This window comes from Daldinia childiae (assembly GCF_008694065.1).
Source record: "Daldinia childiae strain JS-1345 chromosome Unknown Scaffold2, whole genome shotgun sequence".
NCBI classification, from domain to species: Eukaryota; Fungi; Ascomycota; class Sordariomycetes; order Xylariales; family Hypoxylaceae; genus Daldinia; species Daldinia childiae.
In genome coordinates, this window is record NW_022984643.1 from 1,857,902 (window position 1) to 1,883,323 (window position 25,422).

The 25,422-nt window shown below is 47.3% G+C and overlaps 7 protein-coding genes across 7 annotated transcripts; 5 read left to right on the top strand and 2 right to left on the bottom strand.

Moving 5' to 3' along the window:
- Window positions 1–1,391: 1,391 nt before the first annotated feature.
- GL218_01421 (Lovastatin diketide synthase LovF) lies at window positions 1,392–9,732 on the top strand (the record flags this gene model as incomplete). Its single annotated transcript, XM_033577890.1, has 12 exons — window positions 1,392–1,950; window positions 2,234–2,508; window positions 2,681–2,770; window positions 2,829–2,952; window positions 3,009–3,121; window positions 3,208–3,652; window positions 3,705–4,154; window positions 4,215–7,366; window positions 7,427–7,846; window positions 7,907–8,247; window positions 8,315–8,792; window positions 8,845–9,732. 12 exons carry the CDS (start codon window positions 1,392–1,394, stop codon window positions 9,730–9,732), a joined length of 7,335 nt encoding a protein of 2,444 aa, XP_033437850.1.
- A 2,317-nt stretch (window positions 9,733–12,049) lies between these two features.
- Window positions 12,050–13,606, top strand: GL218_01422 (Protein pbn1; the record flags this gene model as incomplete). Its single annotated transcript, XM_033577891.1, has 2 exons — window positions 12,050–12,406; window positions 12,464–13,606. 2 exons carry the CDS (start codon window positions 12,050–12,052, stop codon window positions 13,604–13,606), a joined length of 1,500 nt encoding a protein of 499 aa, XP_033437853.1.
- Window positions 13,607–13,903: 297 nt separating this feature from the next.
- On the top strand, window positions 13,904–14,947 carry GL218_01423 (uncharacterized protein; the record flags this gene model as incomplete). Its single annotated transcript, XM_033577892.1, has 3 exons — window positions 13,904–14,172; window positions 14,229–14,758; window positions 14,892–14,947. 3 exons carry the CDS (start codon window positions 13,904–13,906, stop codon window positions 14,945–14,947), a joined length of 855 nt encoding a protein of 284 aa, XP_033437852.1.
- A 1,618-nt stretch (window positions 14,948–16,565) lies between these two features.
- GL218_01424 (uncharacterized protein) lies at window positions 16,566–18,080 on the top strand (the record flags this gene model as incomplete). The annotated part of the gene is made up of 4 exons (XM_033577893.1): window positions 16,566–16,628; window positions 16,684–16,866; window positions 17,289–17,873; window positions 17,943–18,080. The coding sequence occupies 4 exons, from the start codon at window positions 16,566–16,568 to the stop codon at window positions 18,078–18,080; spliced, it is 969 nt and encodes a 322-aa protein (XP_033437855.1).
- Window positions 18,081–18,243: 163 nt separating this feature from the next.
- On the bottom strand, window positions 18,244–19,241 carry GL218_01425 (uncharacterized protein; the record flags this gene model as incomplete). The annotated part of the gene is made up of 2 exons (XM_033577894.1): window positions 18,244–18,945; window positions 19,023–19,241. The coding sequence occupies 2 exons, from the start codon at window positions 19,239–19,241 to the stop codon at window positions 18,244–18,246; spliced, it is 921 nt and encodes a 306-aa protein (XP_033437854.1).
- A 1,058-nt stretch (window positions 19,242–20,299) lies between these two features.
- GL218_01426 (Heat shock protein hsp98) lies at window positions 20,300–23,080 on the top strand (the record flags this gene model as incomplete). The annotated part of the gene is made up of 1 exon (XM_033577895.1): window positions 20,300–23,080. One exon carries the CDS (start codon window positions 20,300–20,302, stop codon window positions 23,078–23,080), a length of 2,781 nt encoding a protein of 926 aa, XP_033437857.1.
- Window positions 23,081–23,665: 585 nt separating this feature from the next.
- Window positions 23,666–24,856, bottom strand: GL218_01427 (uncharacterized protein; the record flags this gene model as incomplete). The annotated part of the gene is made up of 1 exon (XM_033577896.1): window positions 23,666–24,856. The coding sequence occupies one exon, from the start codon at window positions 24,854–24,856 to the stop codon at window positions 23,666–23,668; it is 1,191 nt and encodes a 396-aa protein (XP_033437856.1).
- Window positions 24,857–25,422: the final 566 nt, after the last annotated feature.

A 25,422-nucleotide genomic window follows, 5' to 3' on the forward strand; every position in this document is an offset into this window, starting at 1 on the left:
CCCCAGGGTAAGAAAGCTTAATCAGAGTTATTACCCTATATCGAATACCCCCGACCTATCGCGGGCCTTGTAAGCGAGCTTCTCCTCCATCGAGAGATTGGGGAGCACCTGTTGCCCAACTCGACACACTGCAGGAGCTTCTGCCCGATTGGGTGATCTGTCAGGTTGAGGTAGAAGAAACCACTTTTGACACATATGTCGAATACCTTGCGGCTTTCGTCCTCATCATTTTCAAGTAGGCCTTTGAGAGACACTCACGGGAGGTCAATGACAGACCTTCGGGGAATGGAACTGTTTCAAACTCGATTTGAGGAGTCTGGGCCATGATGTAAGCGTAGATTTGATGTAAATAATCTAGTAGGATTAGAAGTAAAGATCAGCGTGTCTCAGATACTGATACAATCCTAGACGACGCGTATTGCAGTGTCCTTATATTCCTCAATTCCCCCGCAAGAAGTAGCACCCAAGCAGCGGATAACGCGGAAAAGGGATTAGGAGGAACATACGCTCAATACAGGTCAGGCCATTTTCGAATACCCGAAGGCCACGTCAGCTTTGCAATATCTCTTATCTTGAGTTAGTAGGTAATAGTTGCATATGTGATAATGTCTGCATGATTATGTGGATGGATGATCGGTAAGCAAGGCGTACTATAGAGTATAGCCATATTATTTAGACCTTCTTGGAGTTTATCTTTGTATTCCTTGGGGTCTAAAGTTAGTTTTTTATACGTATAAGGCTTCAAAGGATAACTTTTTATGATAACTGATACTAAGTAGTAGGTTAAATACGTACTTAATATATACAATTTTACACCATGCTCTCAAATAGAGGGTGTAGATCTTTCATGTTGGTCGAATTTTGGGTTTACAAATGTATAATAGTATGCGTAATCGGCTCTACACGAACAGAAGTTACACTAGTTGCGTATATTGAGGTATAATGATGTCTGCTTCTCCAGATTGTCGACCCCCAATGGTAAGCATCTCACACACTCACTAATGAAATTAAGAAGATTCCATTGACCGAGATAAAGGAATAGCACTTTCTCCTCATGAGTGCATTGTTAGTAACGGAGATAGATACAGATATAGCTGAGTGAGTTGATCGCAGAGTGTTGATAGTTTTTAGTTGGAGAATAATAGTTAGAGGTGGGATGGCGTCTTCTCTGATAGCAACTCGTAGAATAACCGAAACCGCTCATACCAGATACACAATATGAGGTAAATGGTTGTAAGACGTTTATATAAAAGCTCATGTTGACTATAGACTTCTATAATTCTGTGACTTATGAATACTACTAAGCTATAGTAGGTAAATATATAGTCCTGCTACTTGGTTAAGACTCCTCTATCCCTCCTTTTATACTCTTATTCAACATTTGCTTCAAGATGACTATTAGCAACATAGCCCCAACTTCTCAACAGCAGTTAGGTAATGGCACCATACCAAGAACCAACGACTATCACAAGTCTTCTAGGCTGCTTGGTTCAACAAACGGGGTAGCAAACGGAGAGCAAAATGCAATCCATCCAATTGCTATCTGTGGAATGGCGATGCGTCTACCCGGCGGGGTGCGAGACGCTGATACCTTCTGGGACGTGCTCGTAAACAAGAAAGACACTAGAGGCCCCATCCCATCCAATCGATATAATGCATCCGCATTTGCTGATAGGTATGGAAAGAAAGGTGCCATAAAGACTCAGTATGGATACTTTCTCGATGAAGACCTCAGCAAGTTGGACACATCATTTTTTACTATGAGTAAGAATGAATTGGAGAGAACTGACCCACAACAGCGCCAGCTCCTTGAAGTGATCCGGGAGGCCTTTGAAAACGCTGGTGAAGCTGACTATAGAGGCCGGTTGATTGGCTGCTATGTCGGTACCTTTGGAGAGGACTGGCTTCAAATCAGCGCCAAAGAAACCCAACACTCGGGCGGATATATTAGTAAGTAATGTCTAGAATTTGTACAATTTGACACCATTCCTACAAAGATTACTCTCTATTGCCTATCTTGTAAAACAACTCATAACTAACTTGGGACCCCGTCCACAGTGACTGGTCATGGGGATCTTATGCTTGCTAACAGACTATCGTTTGAATACGATCTTAAAGGTCCTAGGTTAGCCATTCTATTATACCCCTTTTCTTCCTCATATTTGTAAGATAGCTAATATTCCAACCTTCGTTAGTATGGTAGTTAAGACTGGGTGCTCTGCTTCACTTATAGCACTCCACGAAGCATGCCGAGCATTGCAACATGGCGACTGCACAGGTGCCATTGTTGCTGGTGCCAACATGATCATGGGCCCAACAACAACGGCTGCGATGACGGAAGAGGGCATTCTATCCCCCGAGGGCTCCTGCAAAACCTTCGATGCCGCTGCTGACGGGTTTGCAAGAGCCGAGGCTATCAATGCCGTTTATGTCAACTTCTTGATGACGCCATCCGTGATGGAAACCCGATTAGGGCTATCATCCGAAATACCGGAACTAATAGCGACGGTAGGAGTCAGGGTCTGATGACGCCTAACGGAGCCGCCCACGAGAGCTTGATGCGTAAAGTTTATGCAGATGCTGGACTTCTACCACACGAGACAGCATTCGTTGAGGTAAACTTCTATTAGTGTTATAGCCCATTTATCTAATGTAAAATTGCTAATACGGTGAACTTTAGTGCCATGGGACAGGAACACCGACCGGTGACCCCTTAGAGACAAACGCTATAGGGAATATCTTTGGTTCTCAAGGTGTATACATCGGTTCTGTAAGTGCTATTAGGCTCAGGTATTAGGAAGAGGTCTGCTAACTGACCATACTACTAGGTGAAACCTAATGTAGGCCACTCGGAGGGTGCATCAGGACTTACCAGTCTTATTAAAGGGGTCTTGGCGCTGGAGCACGATATAATTCCACCTAATATCAAATTCAACAAGCCAAATCCCAAGAGTAAGTCTCAGCCTGATCCATAAGATTAAATCTACAATGGTATTAACTATATGAAGTTCCATTCTCGAGTAGGAAGCTTCGAGTCCCAATTGAGCCAACGAGTTGGCCCCAAGACCGAGCGAAACGAATTAGCATCAACTCTTTTGGAATAGGGGGCTCGAACGCTCACGTAAGTAAAAGTCTCTAGATTACCTAGGCCATGAAACAGAGATTTCCTTATTACCTAGGGGAAACCAATGCTAATCCTCTATAAAGATTGTGTTAGACGCGAACCCGCATCCCGTATCAAACGGCCCGACACATAGCGAAAGCACAGGACTAAAGCGTGCCCAGCTAGCCATCCTCTCCGCAAACACACAAGGATCCCTAAAGGCATATATCGATAATTTACAAGGATATGTCGATAAACATCCCGAAAATGCTGATGACATTGCCTACACATTCGGCCGACGTAGGGAGATCCTGCCCCATCGAGCCTTCATGATCATCGACAGCAATGGCACGATAGTCGAGAAATCAACTCCCGCAAAAGCGCCAGTCAGCAACCCTGACATCGTGATGGTATTCAGCGGACAAGGAGCACAATGGCCGGAAATGGGGAAGGAACTTTTTCTTACGGACGAAGGATTTAGAACCGACATCATGGAGATGGACCGTCTCCTCCAGTCACTTATTTATACTCCGCCGTGGTCAATTGAAGGTAGAGAGTAGTTTATTCTATGTTGCCTTATCCTTACTAATACTATCTATAGCCGAGTTGTTCGCGCCGCCGGAAAAGAGTAAGATCCATCGCGCTGAACTAGCCCAACCCCTTTGTACTGCAGTCCAGATCGCTCTTGTCCGAAGCCTTCATAGAGTCGGCATCCAGCCCGCTGCCGTGGTGGGCCACTCCAGTGGGGAGATCGCGGCCGCCTATGCGGCTGGAGCTATCTCGCTTGCAGAGGCCTTAATATCGGCATATTATAGAGGTTACGTGACAAGGGACCAGACCTTAATCGGTGGGATGGGAGCCGTGGGTTTGGGTGTCGCTGATGTCTCTAAATATGTTAAAGGGGGTGTAGTGATCGCTTGTGATAACAGTCCTAACAGCGTTACCCTTTCCGGCGACGTAGGAGCGCTAGACGATGTTCTTAATGCGATCAAGGTAGACAAACCTGATGTACTTGCGAGGAAGCTCAAGGTGGACATGGCTTATCACTCAAGTAAGTACCTCACTCGCGGCCGATTGAAGAGAATACTTATGTGCTAACTCGATCGAATAGGCCATATGAAGGGGTTAGGTTTAAAATATCGAGAGCTAATGGAGCAAGAACTTAAGCGCCAAGGTCTTGGTCGTCAGCAAGCTAGTATACCTTTCTTTTCATCTGTAAAAGAAAAGATCATTCAGAACAGTGACGATCTTGGGCCGGACTACTGGATCGCTAACTTGACTTCACGAGTGCGTTTCAACTCTGCAGTACAACGTATACTAGAGCAGCGTCCAAGACGACTCTTCGTTGAGATTGGTCCTCACTCGACGCTATCCGGACCACTGCGACAGATCGTATCAAGCTTTGGGACTCAATTCCAATATATTCCTACGATGATCAGGGGCTCTAACAGTGCCCACAGTCTAGCTTCGGCACTTGGCCAACTATTCCGGAGCGGCGTTTCAATCGATTGGTCTGCTGTTTTCCCCTCAGGAAAAATACTGACAGACCTCCCCCGGTATGCTTGGGATCATAGCGGCGGCTCATTCTGGTACGAAGCCCGCGTTTCTAAGGAATGGCGTTTCCGCCAGTTTGGGCACCATCGTCTTCTCGGTTTACACATCCCTGAAAGTTCGAGCTATGAACCTTCTTGGCGGAATCTTTTGAGCTTAGAGGACGAGCCTTGGCTGGCAGATCATAAAATCCGCTCGGATATCGTCTTCCCATTTTCAGGGTATATTGCCATGGCCGGGGAAGCAATAAGACAGATTACGGGTATTGACGCAGGTTACCAAGTGAGGCGCGCAACAGCCCGGTCAGCCATGGTACTCTCAGACCATCCAGTAGAGGTGTTAACGACATTAAGACTTGCCAAATTGACTGACACGGCTGACTCGACCTGGTTCGAGTTTTCTATAACATCGTATAGTGGCTCGGCTTGGACTAAGCACTGTGAAGGACAAATCAAAGCAAGCACGAATCTATTGCCGCCGTCTTCTCTTACACCGGACGAAGATGAACTTGTCAGAAAAATCCCCGGATCAAAATGGTATGATACAATGAATAATATTGGTGTTGTGTATGGGCCAGAGTTTCAGGGGCTTCAAAATATCGTCTCGTCCACCACTAAAAATCTGGCTGCTGCCAATGTCAGCCTTCCGCATCACCATGAAGATCCGGCTTTCATATTCCATCCATCCGGGATTGACAACTGCTTGCAACTTGCTCTAGTTGCGCTGGCAAAGGGTATTGGGCGAAACTTCGGCGATCTACAAGTGCCTACTACGATTGAGGATCTTTATATCTCTAGAAGTGCCGCGACGATGGATGCTGTGGCGACTAGCAACGGACGCAAGTCCATCGCTATTGATTGTATTGCTGACGGCAAGGTTGCTTTAAGACTACGTGGGCTCGAATTGACGACGATGGATAATGACACCACTCAGCAGACTGAGCCGCATGCGGCGGCTCGTCTAGAATGGCTTCCGGACTTCGATATGATTGACCACGCGACGTTATTTAGTCCGCCACGGTCGATACCTGAAGAGACTAGGATGCAAGAAGAGATGACACTTTTATGCATGCTAGAAACTTCTGATAGAGTCCGTGGTTTAGAACCGTGTTCTTGGCACTTTGAAAAGTTCCGCGACTGGCTGGAGCTCGAGATCGGCCGCGCGAGGAAGGGGACATACCCCTTATTAGAGTACTGCAGGGAATATGTAGCACTCTCCTCTGCAGAGAGAAAGCCAATGATTGAAGAAAGATATCAACAACTCCTGCCCCTTTCAGAAAAGGGCTCTGTGGCTATCGGTATCAAGCGGATATACGATAACTGCGAAGACATCTTCACAGGCAAGACAGACACTTTGGAGACGTTAATGCAAGACAACGTCCTTACGGAGATCTATAATGCAGTTAGTTTTGGAAAAGGAGACTTCTTCAAGCTACTGTCCCACTCGCGGCCAAACATGCGCATCCTCGAAGTTGGCGCAGGTACCGGTGGCACCACCGAAATGATCCTCCGGACCCTTGTGAGAGAGGATGGCCACCCGCCCTACTCTGTCTATACTTTCAGTGATATCTCCGCGGGCTTCTTCCCGCAGGCCAAGGAGCGATTTTCGTATGCGCCCAACATGGACTATAAGGTCTTTGATATCTCGAAGTCTCCATTCGATCAGGGCTTCACGGCCGGAACCTACGATGTTGTGCTAGCATCTAATGTAGTACACGCTACACCGTCGTTACGTGAAACGCTTTTAAACTTACAGCCGCTCCTGCGACCAGGAGGACTTCTCGTTCTGACGGAGCTATGCGCTGTTGTGCGGACTCCAAATTACATATTTGGTAATTTCTCTGGTTGGTGGCTCGGCGTGGAAGATGACCGACCTTATGAGCCTTACGTTTCTTTTGAACGATGGGACGATGAGCTCAAGGCAAGTGGTTTCTCCGGGGTCGATACCGCACTTCGTGATGCTGCTGAGCCTTACCATTATTGCGCCGCCATCGTATCAACCAAGATAGAAGATAATACCTCTTCTGAAAAGACACCCTCGCCAGTATCAATCCTGTGTGACGACCCTGAGGGAGACCTAGTAAGACTCCTTGTTGAAGATCTTGCAAGTTCTAGTGTTTCGGCAAAGGTGTTTCGATTGGGACAAAAGCTACCACACGACCAAGACATTGTATCCCTTCTTGATCTAGAAAGTTACTTTTTCGAGAACATCTCGCCAGAAAGACTAAATGCGTTCCAACAGATATTACAGGACTACAAGTCAGGCTCTATGATATGGCTGACCAGACCAGCCCAAGTAGACTGCAAAGATCCGCGATCCGCTCAATCCATCGGTGTCGCTCGATCTATCCGAGCTGAATCCTCGGTGCCTTTCTATACGCTAGAGATTAGTCCTACAGAACCTCAATTCTCGACCTTAGTTCAAAAGGTATTAAGTAAGATTCAACGTATCGAAGACACTGACTTGCTTGCGCCCGATAAAGAATACGTCGTTGACGCTGGTGTTGTTAAGATTGGCCGATACCAACCATTCTCAGTTAGTAAAGAACTACAACAGAATACCAGTAGTGCTGTAGTCCAAGAGGCGAAGACACTGGAAACCGCCAAGCCTGGATCACTGGAGAATGTCGGTTGGGTCGGCGAGGCTATTTCGAGCAGCCTTGGAGATGACGAGGTTGTGATTGAGACACGGGCAGTGGGAGTTAACTTCAAGGTGAGTACCTATATATGTGTAACAATTCCTCTACACCAATCGACTTTAACAATGAAGTAGGACGTCCTCTATGCGATGGGTATTCTTAAGACCAGTACAGAGAATGTTCCGTTAGGTCACGAACTGGCCGGCATCGTCCGCCAGGTTGGTGCAAAAGTAAATGATCTAGTTATCGGAGATCGCGTAATGGCAACTCCACCGAACGCATGCTTCAAGACGCAGGTCAAAACGCCGGCTTCTCTTGTCGCAAAGATACCGGACAATCTCACTTTTGAGGAGGCGGCCTCTATGCCTATATGCTACACAACGGTGATAGAGTCGCTTTTGAAAATTGGACGACTAGAAAAGGGACAGGCTAGTATATTTCGCGTCTGTTGCTCGAGCGCTGGATCTAACAGGTTGCAGTCTGTTCTTATTCACTCAGCGGCTGGAGGTGTCGGGCACGCAGCAATCCAAATCTGCCAAATGGTTGGCGCAGAGGTATGTCTTAACCGTTTCAACCGACTTACATGGGTATAACTAACAGAGATACTCGAAAAGATATTTGCAACTGTCGGAAGTAAGGAAAAGGTGGAACACCTTGTAAAGGAATTCGGTATTCCGACTAGCCACATATTCCGTTCACGAGATGATTCATTCGTTGCTGATTTGATGCGCGAGACTAATGGCCGCGGAGCTGATATTGTGCTCAACTCCCTTTCTGGAGAGTTACTGCATGCTTCCTGGGACTGTGTCGCTGAGTTCGGCACCCTGATCGAGCTCGGAGAGAGAGACGCAATCGAGGGTGGTAAGCTTCGGATGAGAAACTTCATAGAGCATCGGTCATACTCCTGTGTCAATATGACGCATCTTGCACAGAAGAGATCACAGAGAGTTGGAGTGTACGTACTTTCTCGTCACACTCAGTATCAGATGCACATTCAAATACTGATAAGTGATTTTATATAGGGACTTGAAGAAGTGTGTTGAACTCTACCGAACTGGTAGCATAAAGCCAATCGGTCCACTCTCTATATTTGACGCAGGCGATGTCCAAGATGCATTCCGCGTAGTACAAGATGAAAACCATATTGGCAAGGTGGTTGTCCGCGTACCTAAAGATTCCTCGACTCTCACAAGCATGTCCAGACGCTTCGAGTTGCGCTTCAAGAATACCGCCTCATATCTGTTAACAGGTGGCTTGGGCGGCCTTGGAAAAGTTATCGCTACCTGGCTCGTCGAAAAGGGGGCTAGATCGCTAGTATTTCTATCTAGAAGCGCTGGAAAGACACAACAGGATCAGGAGTTCTTCCAAGAATTGCGAAGTATGGGGTGTGATGTGCGCGCTGTACTGGGTCGGGCTGAATCAACTGAGGACGTTGGAAGTGCGGTTTCGCAGGCTCCATATCCCATCAAAGGAGTTATCCATCTGGCGATGGTTCTCCGGGTAAGTTAATCTCAACCTTATCTTTGGAAGTGTCGTACTTATACTTCATTAGGATTCACCTATTGCAAGCATGAAACATGAAGATTGGGTGGCTGCAAACGCCCCCAAAGTGACCGGCGCTTGGAATCTCCATGAGCACCTAAAGGAACATGTCCTTAATTTCTTCGTCATGGCTAGTTCCATAGTAACTATTGTCGAACAACCAGGGCAGGGGAACTACAGTGCTTCAAACACGTTCCTTGAAGCTTTTACTCAATACCGACGTTCCCTATCTCTCCCCGCGACTGTGCTTAATATCAGCCCAATAGACGGCGTGGGCTTCGTCGCCGAAACCCCTTTCGCAAGGAAGAACATGAAAGCACAAGGACTGTATTTCTTGCGTGAGGCGGAGCTTCTGGACCTTTTCGAACTGGCTATCACCCAATCATACCCTTTTGAAGGACTCAGCTCCACAGGCAACTCCACGCTGACTCCTTGGACGAGTACCGGCCAATTAGTTATGGGTTTGCGATCTGAGAGTGACCTAAATGACCCAAATACGCGAACTAATTGGCGTCGGGACCGACGAATGGGCTTCTACCACAACGGCAATGAGAAGGAAACCAATACAAGGAGTAGTTTCAGCGAGCTAATCGCGTTCCTAGCACGAGTAGCTGATGATGTCGAAGTATTGGACGACCCTCAAAGTGTTTCATACCTAAGCCACGAAATCGGTAAGAAGGTATACAGCTTAATGCTCAAACCTGAGGACGATCTGGATATATCCCTGACACTATCGCAAATTGAATTGGATTCGCTCATGGCAATTGAGCTGCGCCGCTGGTGGAAACAGGTGTTAGGCCTACAAATTAGCGTTCTCGAAATCATGGCTACTGGAACGCTAGAAGCGCTGGGAGGTGTCGCCGCTAAAGGGTTGAAAGATAAGTTCGCTATTAACTAAAATCAAAATTATAATATACCTCTCACTCAAATACCTACATGTCTTAGTTAAATAAGGAGACTATAAACATTAACTTGCAAGCGAATCGGAGAATTAGATCCAAGTATTTTTCATGCGGTACAGCAGTCGTCGCTATCTTTCAGTAACGGCTCCTGATTGCTGTTGCTCTCATTGAGAACCGATTTCTCAGTTTAATCGTGTCCTTATAGACCCTATTGACGCATCGTAAATTTAAAGGAGCTGTCTGCGATATTCGTTTCTTTAATCTCTCATACCGACACGAATCTTAAAGTAGCGGAGATTACGATGAAGAAAGCCTATTAGTGATCCAGGAGAAACCATGGGATTCCGCAGAGCTCCACGCTCTCTCATTAATACGAATGCTTTCTAAGGGGCCGGGAAAGTCGGTGTATAATCAAGGTTGTTGTAATTCATCGACCGGTGAGACTCTCGGCACCCGGCGCATTGTGGAGAATTCTTGCGGACTGTAATCAAGTTTAGGTCAATTCAAGAGTCATCGTGGCTGTAAGATATCCCCCCCACCGAATTGTTTAGTCGAATTGACACCCCGGAGCAAATATCTTGAATCTTATGGATATTGAATATGCGCTCGATGTAAAGCCGACGTCGTTTCTCCCTCCTCTCGATGATTTCGAAGAGACAATGTAACTAGTCCAAGCCTTCTCAATAAACTCTTCAAGTATGTGACACTTATAGATGACACTTATAAGTGTTGAACTAAGTGTACCCCAAGCATCGCATTTGGATTCGACGGACCATTTACTAGGATCATGGATGTTACCGTTACGGAGGCTGGGCCGGTAATACTAGCGATGTTGAATTTGTACGGCAATTGTTCAAATTTGCCAGCCCCCCAGACTATCCGCGAGGTGGGAAATGGCAGCTAAGATGTTCCACGTCCATGTATTTGCGTATTCTGTGCTCACGTGAAGTAAGAGGACATCGTGTATATAGCCATTTATGAAAAGGCACAGAAAACTTAGAGCATTGGGTTTTACCTGCAGAAGTTCAAAACAATTACTTAGCTTTGTCTACCACGAATCCCTAGTATGGTATGTCGGATTCTGTAATGAGCGAAGGCAGCTCTGTTTGCTCCGCGGCAGATACACTCCTTGATGTATTTGTGAGCTATTCTTAGGTACTGGATATGCTTGACTTGAGGTCAATCGATAGGTGATAGAGGACGCCTAGGAAAGAGTTTGTAGCGCCACATCTCGACAGTTCGGCCTCGAGCAATTTTGTTTTCTTTTTATATAGTGCAAGCCGAGCGTCTAAGTAATCGTTTAAATCGCTTTGAGGCGCCTGCAAAAGGGGCGGTATCGGGCTCAATTTGCTCGGAATTTGCGACTCGAGATGTAACCGGAGGCAAGTGGCCGCTAGTCGACTACAGGGTTGATTCATTATGCGCTGCGTGATTCAGATCCTGCATAGAGCTCAGCGCCAAACTAATAACCCTTGCCTTCACCAACAGCAGCTCCTTCACTTCACATGATATTGAAAAAAAAAAAAACCAAAGATCGTATCGAAACTTTCACAAGCAAAATCTGGGGAATAATGATGAAAATGAATGCTGGTACCCCCGCGAACTTTATTTGATTTACTTTTCGTACCATTAGTTTCCGGGGTTATCCGTTATGCGCCATGTATTTAAAGCTACTGATCTGATGGATTCGGGATTGCTGGGTTTCCTGCTGGGTTTAATGCAGGGTCATAGCCAAACGTCATGTAGTCTTGCAGTAGTGCTAGGTCTTAACCATGGAAAAGGGAGGTAGGGCGGCTAGTAATAACCCAATGTGTGATGTGGTTCGCCTCGTTTAGGCTAGAGTTGTTAGATACGTGTTAAATGGTGCGATGCAGTGCATAACAGCTGGATTAAATCTATTGGAACGTCTAACGAGGGTGAAAATTCTTTCCTGCCCAAGGAATATGCAAGCCCGCAGCCCGATCGACGTATCGACGTATCTCTATGTTATTACGTGGCTGGGCGGTTCCATTCTATTTCGTCTGTCAAGATCACGAGGCGGAGAATGTAAAAGTAGAAAAACCACAGACGTTTCCTTGCGCGAGTTCCAACTGAATTTTTGTGCTTGATTGCCCCATCTGCCCCTCCTTATCTTATCAGGGCCTATATTTCTTATCTCTCTTCTTATCTACCTAACGTTAGGTAAAAAGAGGTTGGGGCCACTTGGAGACTTAAATCATGGGGACGGCGTGTACTTCGTATCCGTGTGATCAGTCTCCCAGAACATTTGATGTCGACGAGTATTATAGATTGCATCAACTTATACCCTACAAAATGCGACAAAGAATAACCTTCTTCCATAAAAATGAGAACGGAGTAGAGCCCGCCGCTCTAAGGCTTTTAGGTCGTTATATTTCGGGACCGGACATCACCGCTGAACGGGAGGACCGGATTACACTAGCTCTAGAGGAGCTTCCGGTCGAGCTTCAACACCTACTTCGAGAATCCCGCGAGCTATTCATTCGATGGCAAAAACCTATTCCCTACAAAGCTATAGGTCCTTGGACCTCAAGGTTGCCTCCTGGTTTGCATATCTTTTATACGCCTGGCAATAGTGAGAGACCTGATGGCGGTCGCTTATGCCGCTTGTTTCGGACAGCGTTCGGACCATTAGATTGCTCATCTACATCTGTAAGCTACTCTCATAGAAATGATATTAGTCCGTTCTAGCTCTCTAATAATTTGTAGGGATCGTTTACGAAATTACCAAATGATCGATTCACTCATTCGACAGCATATCAATATTACCAGATCCTAAACGACCTATCTCATTTCACTTCGTACCTTGAACAATATGCTTGTGGTTCCGGTAACTCCGAATGCAAGGCACGAGTTCAACGGCTTCTTGACGCCAACTCGGTCGATTTCTCTTACGATGCGCTTTCTCATGTTGTGAAACTCACTGCTGTGTGGCCTCATGAACGGCAGCCATTATTTATCAATTCCCAGCATGATCATAGAGCCGAGGTTGGGATAATGACACCAGACTCACCTCCGCATCTAGAGTCACATGAGCTTGGCGTCACGGGACTGCTGGCAGTCTTAGGTGAAGATTCCAGGCCTACACCAACTCTCTTCTCGTTCCCTTCACGCCACAAGAATGCCGATGATGCAGGTTTCGAGGCCACTTTTCTCCGTCCGATGGGTTTACACCCGACTATGCAATTACGCCTTAGCTCAAGTAAACCGCCGATGGACGATGCGTACTGTTCGCTGCACACGTACCTTACTCTTCCTCGAACCGTGTTCATCGACAAGTACCAACTTGGAGATGAGCTATTCATGTCATCTAAGAATTTGTCGGCATTGCGTTACATCAGCCAGCCGGTAGACCTTGAAGCTCCAGACTACGCTATGAGGCTTTGGGGCTCCAGTGCCCTCCTAGAGCTGCAGCCACCTAGACACGGGAAGGACCAACCATGGACAGCTGAGATTCCACTTCATCTTAGATATTTGGCACCAGCGGATCATGGCTACAGAAACGTTAGTATCCCTTGGCCTGTGGTTTTTTGGGCTTGCGCAGCCGAAGAGGGCACCAAGTTCCCCAACAGTCCATTCGACAGGACGAATCTAGGATACGATGGGCTATTTGGCCCTCGTACGCTATTCTGGCATGTTGAACCGAAGCCAAATCCAGGCGAGAACCTCTACCATGAAATCCGGGTTCCCGTTCTTGACCTTGGACAATCAAATCGGATCAGCTCTGGAACAGTAACCGTGGTTCTCATGGGACTTGTTTTCGTAATATGGAAACTCGTATCAGTCTGCCTAGGGATAAACCACGACAAATACAAACCGGAGAAAGTAAGGAGGAAGAGAAAGAGTCTATGATAATGATTTCAAAATTGAAGCATCAACAGTTGTGCATTCTAAACTTTTACTGGGTCGGGGTGGGAATTAACGACGGCGTTGAGGTCATGTGATTACGTATTATTTGCATTATTTTCAATGTTGTTACTATAAGTTTAACGGGGCTACGGTAACGGCACAGAACCAGGGCGTTAGGAACATTCGTATACATACATACCTCAGGTAGTGAACATAACTTACACTATATTACATTATCTTACTTATACATGCTTGAATATATCGACAAGTTCACTCAAGAGCTACTTTAATGATATCGTGATGTTTCCATATGTTGTAGCGGGCATTGCCATTTTATTATTTACATATAATCCAATTCTTCAATACTTTTCTCCCGAGCCATCCCGTCTTCCACGGACCGCTCGGCCTCGTATAAATGAATCCCTCCTTGCCATTGATGCAGCAAACCAAACAACACCGGACTGTCCTCCGGATTCATATTCAATTCATATTCTTTCAAAAGCGCCAATCGTAATTTATATCGAGAATTTCCTCTCCAGCGATGAGCGGTCCCATTTGCTAGAGATTAGGTACGTTGGGTGTGATACTTATTTCGTCATAAAAGATACCTGCTAACGACTCATAGTGAGCCGTTGTTTGAGCCTTCGACCATCACCCATGATGGCGACTCGACGCAGCGCGATGCTACAATTCGAGATTCGGAGGTCGCATTGATACCCCGTACCGATACAGTGCGATGCATCGAAGCTCGCACACGAGCTATTCAGGGCTGGCGTGACGACCTATGGATAGAGCGTCTTCGTACGCAGCGTTACGGTGCAAATCAGCACTACGCGCATCATTTCGACTGGGGATCCGGCGCTCGGGGCTGGGGCCGAGTCAGCAGCGTTATGGCTTGGGTGCAAGCTGAAGACGTCGAGGGGGGAGGAACCGAGTTTCCCCTACTCCGGCGAGAAGCACCTGACAACCCGTGGTGCCAATGGGTTTCGTGCCCCAAGCTACCCGAATCCGAGGGAGAATTCCCCACTACGGGCGGAGAATTAGTTGCGGGTGTTTCTTTCAAGCCTATCGCTGGTAACGCTGTATACTGGGAAAACTTCCGTCCCGACGGAACGGGGAGAGGTTGGGACGAAACTTGGCACGCGGGTTTGCCCGGTACGTAACTCTTCCTCCTAAGACCGCCATTTGGCCTCACCATGAGCTTTCCGTTCTTGGCAGAGATCTTAATATCCCCCTTACTATTACTTTTTTTTTTACTTGAGACAATCCTTAACTCTTTTCATCACAGTGAAAAAGGGGACGAAAGTCGGTCTGAACATTTGGAGCTGGGGTAGGCTTGGCTAGATAGGCTTTTCATAGCTCATCCCATAAAAGCAATATCGGTATAGCTCTAAAGGATAGTCGATAGTCTATTATATCACATTCGATGGCTTACGCTGTGGGCCATATATTACGAATGTCATATTTGGACAACATAAAATTATGAGCTTCCCATACTTTATACCTCGCTGCGGACAATACCGCCCGTATCAAACACCGCAAAGCTATACTCGGACGACATATTTAACTTTCAATACCAAAACCTGTATATCTCAGCAGCCAATAAGATGATAGCCATATATCAAACGCGTCATCAAAACAGATATGAATGATCAAAGTTTAGGCCAAATATAAATTAACTTCAAGTTCGGAATAACCATACTTCGTTCTATATCGGTGAAGCAAAAATCCTCCACAGTTACAGGAAAAATCTGTAAAATAAGAGCCAATTAGAAGCTTAATGGACCCCCACACGTTCCGCAAGGATCCCGATGTCGCCATTTTGAGACAGGATCGCAACATAGACTTCAACAGCAAATCTAGATCATAATTCATCAACCTATTAATAATGGGTTCCGCGTGGTTGGGTTAAATCGAAGGATATCTATCGATTTTAGTTTAGACAACCATCCAGAACCGTACTTAACGCAGCAAACCTCCCACGCCTATAAAGACTATTAGGGTCTTTTCTCGCCATCGTGACCTGCCTGTACACTACACCGAACAAGAAGCGGTCTCGAACTGATGTCATCATCTACGCTATATCTACCATATATACAAACCTCTTACATACATGTATACCCGAGATACATGCCGCTCTCGAACTCGTTTTACACCCACGCCGCCACTTCCAAGACCACATCGTGCATCGTCAAGATAATTGCGCCCTACTATGCCACCAGCCGCTATACCTCTTTCTCATTGCACCCGGACCGCACATACGAGCCGTCGGCCCAAAGAACGGCGACACTTAACACACCTAACAATGCATGACGTAACTCGAGATCAGGGTTCAAAATGGATCTAGAACGCATCCGCACCGGATTGGCCCTAACTTCCGGTGGCTAGCCTATAGGGAACGGGCGTTCTAGGTATTAGACTCGGTAGGTTTTACAAGTGTAATCCGTAAGCTTTGATAAAACAGGTACATGTACTTACTTGTGGGAGTCCACGATACGTGGGTGCTGCCCGTACGCAGTACCAGACGCCATGTATATATGGCTTGGTAAGACCGGACGTACCGCTAGACGTGGACCGGCTCCATACTCTATGCTCCATGTTCCATGTATTAAACTCGCTATTTGAATCTTCTTACATACATGTATTATATCTTCCCCTTTAGGTAAGTCTCTAGCTAGTGCCCTTAAGTTAGGTACTTTAGGTACTTGGCTGGGGTCTAAGAACTTCGTCCTTCAAGTTTGCTCTCAAGTTTTTCTCTTTTCTCGATCTGTTCTTCCACGACATAGCAATTCTCATATTGTCGATCGCAAGTTCGATAAATAAATGCAATCGACTTGCTTTTCGATACTTTCAGCCACCAATTACTTTATGCGTGGCGCGCCGTACAAGTGAAATACGCAAACATTTATACTTATTGTCTCATTTAAAACTCAGATTGCAACATCGAGGTTCGATATCCACCATGTCTAACAAGCCTGTCTTCCTAGCCACGCACCCGCGGGCATGCTCTACCGCCTTCGAAAGAGTTGGTCTTATAAAATACCATCAGAATATATGTCGTACTTACTAAAACTTATTAGGTGTTTATGACCCGTCGGGACGTCCTCACATGCGCCCATGAGCCATTTGGTGATAGCTATTACTATGGTCCTGAGAGACTTGGTGAGCGCTATGCCAATGATGAGGCCGCTAGGGAGAGTAGTGGCTTTTCTAAGACCACCTATCGTGATGTCTTAGACCGGCTGGAAAAAGACGGCAGCGAGGTTCGAAATCTCCTGACACCCCAATGCCCCTGATCCCCTTTCTATGTTTGAAGCTCCTCGTCGTTATCATTCCCTCCATATTGGCTCCATCCCCTATCGCAAGTGCGAGGTAGGATCAGCCACATATGCAAGAATCAAGTTCGGGAAGGACATTACAGTGTTGGGGTAATAGGAATGGAGGCGCCACCAAAAGATATGCCATAAGTACTCAAGTTCATACTCAAGTTCACTGGTGTGTCCCAAGAGCAACATTATGATATACAAGGGGTAACGAACCGTATAACTCCAATATCTTAACCTCTTGGATACCTACCCTTCAAAACTGCACCCTTTTTATTCAATTTCATACACACAAATGCAGATGTTCTGGTCCCGCTAGTTCTGAGCCTCATTATGCGCCGAGTACTTATTCTATCCTGCAGGGCAAGCGCGTCTTCATAAAAGACATGGCTTATTACTTGATGCCTCCAAACTCGCAGCCTGCGGCAATCCCCAAGTCTCTGCGCAAGGGGGATAGTTACTCTGAAAAGGGAAACCCGACAGTGATACCCCTCGATACCCTGAGGAACTTTCACTGGACATTCCTTATCCGTCACCCGCGACGAGCAATTCCTTCATATTTCCGATGTTGTGTGCCTCCGCTAGACGAGGTTACCGGTTTCAAGGAATTCCTCCCTAGTGAGGCAGGTTACGTGGAGCTTCGCCGGCTGTTTGACTATTTGCGGGAGCAGAACATAGTTGGCCCGACGCTAGCTGGCGAATCAAACGGGAATAAGGCCGATGGTGGAGTCACCGTCACTATTATCGATGCCGATGATCTTCTAGATCATCCAAATCCCGTCGTCAAGGCATTCTGCAAGGAGACCGGGATCGAATTCACGCCGGAGATGCTTACCTGGGAAGACGCTGAAAACCAGGACTACGTCTCGGAAGCTTTTGCCAAGTGGAACGGTTTCCACAACGATGCTATCCACAGCAAGAGCCTCACAGCCAGGACTCAAGCTCACGTAAGTCAACTAAATATGCGCAATTTTGGGTTGTTCTTCTAGTTCTATATACTAACTAGGCTTGAATAGAAAACTGTCACCGAGGAATCTGAGAATGATGAATGGCAACAGAAATATGGCAAAGAGGCCCAGGAGACAATCAGAGCTTGTGTGGATGAGAATATTCCACACTACGATTATCTCAAGACCTTCGCCATGAAGTTTTAGATTGCCGGCGAGTCTATATACATAGATACCTACCTAGATAGTACACTTGAATACAGTATTTCTAGATTTTGTAAAGTGTAACGTAGGTGGAGTGTTACTTAATTTTACACACTGTCATGACTGCGGTAACAGTAAGACGTGATAATCTGGCTTTATACAGCTCTTATAGAGAGTTCTTTTGGCCTGTCTCCTTTTGATCTGTCCTCTTCTGGCCGCCTATCTCTTCTTGGTCGACTAACTTCTGGTCTGTCACCTTCTTATCCGTCCCTTCCTGATCCTCGCCTTCTTTCGCTGTTTCTCCTGATTCCGAGTCTTGCTCCGGGAGCGCTTTAGTATCCACTCCCATCTCCTCTATAGCAGCTTGATCGAAGCGGTAGTGTGTGACATTAGGAGACCAGCTTTTCGCGAAATTCCGGTCTTTATCATCGGCCCACCAGACCTGAGCTTTTACCAGGGCCTTAACAACGCCGTCCTCGTCCTTCTTGAGGTTCTTCTCATCTCCCGCTTCCAGGTTGGCAAGTATGTTTGGGTCCTGTGACACGGTCATCCAAACCAGATTGCCCTTCCCCAGTCCCCCGAGCACCGCAGCCATGTCGGCAACCGTGTTCGTCTTCTGGTCGTTGATTTTCGAGCCCCGCTCGTGCTTCGTCAGAGGTTTTCCCTCCTTGTCGTAAAACATGTCGTCGCTCCACGATAGCTCGTGCAGTTTCTTACACTCTCGCATACGTTGGAATACGCTCCGCCCCACTTCGCCGAAGCCCTCGGGGAACTGTATCATGGCAAAGGGCCGCCAGTAGTCGCGTCGGAATTTGCTGGGCTTGAGCTTCTTGCCGTTGAAGGAAAGTTGTCTTAGCGCCTTGTTCGCCTTGGTGAATTTTTAACGTTAGTACCTTGGTGTATAGGACAATGCCAGATAGATAAAGATGCTAGGTAATTTCATACCTTGAGCACGGGCCTATGCGAGAGCACCGTCATACCGTCTAATATATGACCGTATATCCATATTTTCTCTCCATGGTGCTCTGGAAATGCGGACGCTGCTAACTCCTTCTCCCTCTTCTCCTTATTCGGAGCTGTGGACTTGAAGCGTAGGCCAGTCCATGATATGCCGAGGGGTAACCTATTGAATTGGACTGTTATTGAATTGACCCTCAAAGCCATGGTGGGCAGTTCTACAATGGAGAGCTCCGATCAACTGAGGCTGATATCCAATACCACGGATATTAGCTGTCGGGTTCTTCATTCAAAATTTCCCGTTGCGATAAGGATCGAATTAGTGGGATTGGTACTAGATTGGTAGGGCCTTATCTTAGCGTCTAGTGGTACTTAGATACCTAACGAACAAGGGCTAGAAGCGTCTTGTCTGCTTGTGCCTTGACTAGAGGTAACAATGTCCTTGTTTGACACATCGACTACGAATGATTCTTTCCCACATAATGATTACGTACCTAGGAATGTAAAAGGCCAATTGAAATGTAACACAACTTCTATGAGTCTTAAAATCAAGGCGAGATAATACCAACCTAACATATAGATGTATACCTAATCTATACCTCTTACCTTAGGTACCTACTTATCTTAGGCAGTAACTATAGCTTATCTTATCACGCTATCAAAGTCGGAAGCAGCAAGATTGATTACCCGATATTACCCCGCGATTGGCTAAAGCTGAACGTTGTCGTCAGGCAGGCTTGGCAACAATTTTAGATCATTTTACATAGGTCATTTAGGTCAGGCTAGCATTAGCTGCCCCACTAGAAGCTTCCCAGACGTTCTATGGTAACAACACGAAGCTTCTCATTCTTGCTAGAAACCTGAAGGAGCTTCAAGAGCGTCCCGGAAGTAACTAAATAGACCTATGAGCTGACTGAGCGCCCCAACTTTCTAACTATCTCATCATCATCGCCTGTTTCTCTCTGTTTCCTCCCCACTTCTAGCGGTTTTAAACAAACAGATAAATACAAGTTTAATTTCTTTGTCTTACTATTCCTTCCTCACTTGAATTCACCAGGAATAAAGACGATCAAGAATAATAATCTTGAAAAAGTGATACTCGATACAAAATTATTATAGTGCAGAGCCAACAAACACAGTAAGGCTTCCACTTACGACAAGCGCACAACATCTACCTACTACTTTTATGTTTTATTAGCACATCTTTTCTCATTTGATATTGAGACGCACATCAGATTAATACATCAAAACACACAACCCTCACAATGACTTCCAGAATGGAATTCACAGACCGGGGCAAAAAGGCCCTGGAGGATGCCATGACGCTGGCAGAGCAATACGCTCACACACAATTATTACCAATCCACCTAGCAGTCTCTCTGCTTGATCCCCCACCAGACCAATCCAAGGACCAGCAAAATTTACCACCAGGTACCACCAACAGCCTGTTCCGACAAGTAATTGAGAGAGCACATGGCGACCCTCAACTATTCGACAGAGCACTCAAGAAGACGTTAGTCCGTCTGCCAAGCCAAGACCCCCCGCCAGAGAACGTGTCTATGTCACCATCATTTAGCACTGTTCTTAGGAAGGCTCAAGAGTTACAAAAGACGCAGAAGGATACATACATCGCAGTCGACCACCTCATAACTGCACTTGCAGAGGATCCAACAATCGCCAATGCTCTCAAGGAGTCTAATATCCCCAAACCTAAGCTGGTCCAGGAGGCCGTCCAAACTATTCGCGGGACGAAAAGGGTGGACTCCAAGACAGCTGATACCGAGGAGGAGCATGAGAATCTTTCCAAGTTCACTATCGACATGACCAGTATGGCAAGGGAAGGTAAGATCGACCCTGTCATCGGCCGAGAAGAGGAGATCAGACGAGTTATCCGGATTCTCTCACGACGAACAAAGAACAACCCGGTACTAATTGGTGAGCCCGGTGTCGGTAAAACTACCGTCGTCGAAGGCTTAGCCCAGCGAATCGTCAACGCCGATGTACCTGATAACCTTGCCGCTTGCAAGTTGCTCTCCCTTGATGTCGGCGCTTTAGTTGCCGGCAGTAAGTATCGGGGTGAATTCGAAGAGAGAATGAAGGGTGTTCTCAAGGAAATCCAAGAGTCCAAAGATATGATCGTTCTCTTCGTTGATGAAATCCACTTACTTATGGGTGCCGGTGCTTCGGGTGAGGGTGGCATGGACGCTGCCAACTTACTTAAGCCCATGCTTGCCCGTGGACAATTACACTGCATTGGTGCAACCACCCTTGCCGAATACCGGAAATATATTGAAAAAGATGCCGCTTTTGAACGACGATTCCAGCAGGTTATCGTTAAGGAGCCAAGCATCCCTGAGACCATCTCCATTCTTCGAGGTCTTAAGGAAAAATACGAGGTTCACCACGGTGTCAGCATCGCTGATGCCGCCATAGTCGCTGCTGCAAACCTTGCTGGACGATACTTAACCACTCGGCGTCTTCCTGACTCTGCTGTTGACTTAGTTGATGAAGCCGCAGCAGCCGTCAGAGTCGCCCGTGAATCTCAGCCCGAAATCATCGACTCTTTGGAGCGCAAGTTACGACAGCTCCGGATTGAAATCCACGCGCTATCCCGAGAGAAGGATGATGCCTCGAAGGCTCGACTCCAAATTGCCAAACAAGACGCCGAAAACGTCGAGGAGGAGTTGCGGCCTCTCCGAGAAAAATATGAACGTGAACGAAAGCGTGGCAAGGACATTCAAGAGGCCAAGATGAAACTTGATCGCCTGAAGGTCAAGATGGAGGATGCGGCCAGAATGGGTGACCATGCCACCGCTGCAGATCTCCAGTACTATGCCATCCCCGAACAGGAGAACGCGATTAAGGAACTCGAGCGCCAGAAGGCCGCTGCCGATGCAGCTCTAAGTCAGAATGATATGGGCGGCTCTATGATTACAGATGTAGTCGGACCAGACCAAATCAACGAAATCGTCTCGCGCTGGACCGGTATTCCTGTCACGAGACTAAAGACCTCTGAAAAGGAGAAGCTTATTCACATGGAGAAGGTTCTCGGAAAGATTGTCGTTGGACAGAAGGAAGCAGTGCAAGCAGTCTCCAACTCCATTCGGCTGCAACGATCTGGGCTTAGCAATCCCAACCAGCCGCCGAGCTTCCTCTTCTGTGGTCCATCAGGAACCGGTAAGACTCTATTGACAAAGGCTCTTGCTGAGTTCTTATTCGATGACCCGAAGGCGATGATCCGGTTCGATATGTCCGAATACCAAGAGCGTCATTCACTAAGCCGAATGATTGGCGCGCCGCCGGGATATGTTGGACACGACGCCGGTGGTCAACTTACCGAGGCCCTACGCAGAAAGCCCTTTTCTATCTTACTATTCGATGAAGTTGAGAAGGCTGCTAAAGAAATTCTTACTGTCCTTCTCCAGCTCATGGATGACGGCCGTATCACCGACGGACAAGGTCGTGTTGTCGATGCCAGGAACTGCATTGTCGTCATGACTTCCAACTTGGGTGCAGAGTATTTATCTCGACCGGCTGGTCGTGATGGCAAGATTGACGCCACGACGCGGGACCTGGTATTGAACGCCCTGCGCAACTACTTCCTACCAGAGTTCCTCAATCGTATCAACTCAACCGTCATCTTCAACAGGCTTACAAGACGGGAGATCCGTAAGATAGTCGACCTACGGCTTGATGAGATCCAGAAGAGGCTTAGCGACAATGATCGCAACGTACGCATCGAAATCACGGACGAGGCCAAGGACTACTTAGGCAGCGCAGGTTACTCCCCGGCCTACGGTGCTAGGCCACTAGCCAGGCTAATTGAGAAGGAAGTTCTTAACCGTCTGGCGGTCCTCATCCTACGCGGTGGCATTAAGGATGGAGAGGTCGCAAGAGTTATCATGGTTGGTAACAAGATCCAAGTCCTAGCCAACCACACAGATAGCGAACTAGGCGATGGTGATGACGAAGATATGCTCGTCGATGAGGAGGATGCAGTAGAGGACATCGCACCCGACGGTATGGATGAGGACATCTACGATTAAAGAGGGGGTACGACTACTGTATGATCCCAAGATTGATGACGAGTGATGAATTATGAGCTACTAAGGAACGAAGGGGATGTAACCATTTCTAAGGGTCATGGAATACATACATATGTAAGGGGGTGAGTGAGCATGTTATTCGCAGAAAATAATGGAATCCGGCATATGGCGTTGCAAGGCGTCCGGCAAAGGAGTTTTGAGGGTTAGCTGATTAGATTACCTGTTAGCATTGTTGCAAACCAAAAGTCTTAGGGTAGTTAGACTTAATATGAATAATTCATAAATAATATGATTTCTTTAGACTTGTGATAAGTGAATGTGATTATTAGGGTATAATATAGGAGAGTGTATTATCGCCATTACTGAGCCGTCTAAGAGGCTTTACTTATTTATATCAAACTTTCTATACACCCCTTTTTTTCGTTGTTTTCCTCCACCTAGATCAACAAGACGCCACCCATACTAGCCACATGTGGCGTTAAGATTCTACCTGTCTAAGCCCAGCTAAGATAAAGGATAGGTAACATTCCATCTTTATTAAACTAAAATGCTACTTAGAAAGCGAAGTAGTACATGTAGTAGTAATCACAGACCGTTGTCCTGTAAGAACTGGATCATGTGCTTGAAGCTATCCGGCCCACTCTTGTGGGCGGCGATAGAATGTCCAGCCCCCGCCGCAATATACGTCTGACTTCGCTCCGACGCTGCCGGGTAGAATATCGACAAGGCTGCGCTGTTCTGATCTGTCGGGTAGAGACAGTTTCCACCGCAGAAGACGAGATCGTTCTCGCCGTTGACCATGTCCACCGGCCCAGTAAATTCCGTCGACGGCGCCACGATGCCGCCTAGCGTGAGCAGGACGCCCAGCGTGTTCGTCTGCTTGTGGGCAACCTGCTGGCGGAACGCGTCCTCGTCGAAGTTGGGTTGCCGGTAGAAGGCGAACTGGATGCCGGCGGCTGACTGCTGCGTCAGGAAGCCGGCTGGTAGGTGCTGGAACTGGGGTGCGGGGTCTGTGTTTGCGTTGATGAGGTTGAAGGCCGCCATGGTCAGCGGGACCGAGGCCGCGCTGGCGCTGGTGCCGGACAAGATCACGGCGTCGAAGTCCTGCGGGTACTGTGTAGTGATGCCCTGGGTCAGCGTGCTTCCCGCGCTGTGTCCGACGCCCACGACTTTGTCGAAGCGGTACCCGCCCAGCTCGGCGTTCCGGAGCAGTTCGACCAGCGCGTGTGTGACGGCGACCTGGGCGGTGGCCTGCACGACCTGGATGGGATCCGGGTGGTCCGAATTACCCACGCCCAGCTGGTCGTAGGAGAGCGTGGCGTAGCCTGCTGCCGAGGCCACGTCGACGTAGCTGTAGCCTGGGGCAATATCCCAGTAGGTGTGGTCGAGAGTAGCTCCGTGTGTTAACAGCTGCACTGTCTTGACCTGGGCCAAGATCTCAGGGTCACTGGGTAGGCAGAGCTTGACAAAAATGTCGTAATCGCCGGAAATGACACTGGGCCCCCCAGCGGTGACTTCGGCGCCGAAGGTTGAGTCTACCTGGAACAACTCGACGAATGATTCTGTTACGGCCATTTGATCTTGAGGCGCCTCGTAAAGAAGTTTGATCCCGGGTGTATTGATAGATAGCGTGATGTGGCCAGAAATGCAGGTCGAGCCGCCCCCGGTGGATGGGCCGCTGACAAGATTGGAGATGCCATTGGGGCCAAAGGCTGAGGTGAAGCTAGCAAACGGGTTGATCAAGAACGCCAGCGGAAGGAAGGTAGAGCTGTCCATGATGGGTTGACTGCGAAATATTCTTTTTCTCAGTCACTGGTACTACTGCAGTCTGCAGCATCTATTAATAAAGGAATATGCAAGGGCTGATCCCTCTCTATGGCGGATTAAAATAGAATAACAATCGGTCGGTAGTACACTGTTTTTTCTTTTTATTTCCTAATTTCCCTATAGCCTTTCAACACCAAATGTTGATCCTCTAGCCCTTGAACACAACCTTTATCGACATGGCCGAAGCATCGTCGGATGAAAGCCCGTTCATCTTTGGTCATGATTACAAGTCAAGCATATGGTACATCTGGCATGTTGGGTGTGTTTGGGAGTCGAAATGCTGTTGGTATTAATTACCCAGGTAGCTTGTCAAAATTCTAGCCTGAATTATCAACACATGCTAATCAAGAAGCTCTGCAATGACCAAATTCTGCATCCAGTTATACATCAAATCATAGCTTCATGTTCGTCCGTCAGAGTAGCTGATATCACCACCGGGACAGCGTAGGCAAACGCCTTAATCTGCCAATATGAAGGAGTCTCGTCGTCTGAGCCGAGATACAGCGGGCGGGGGT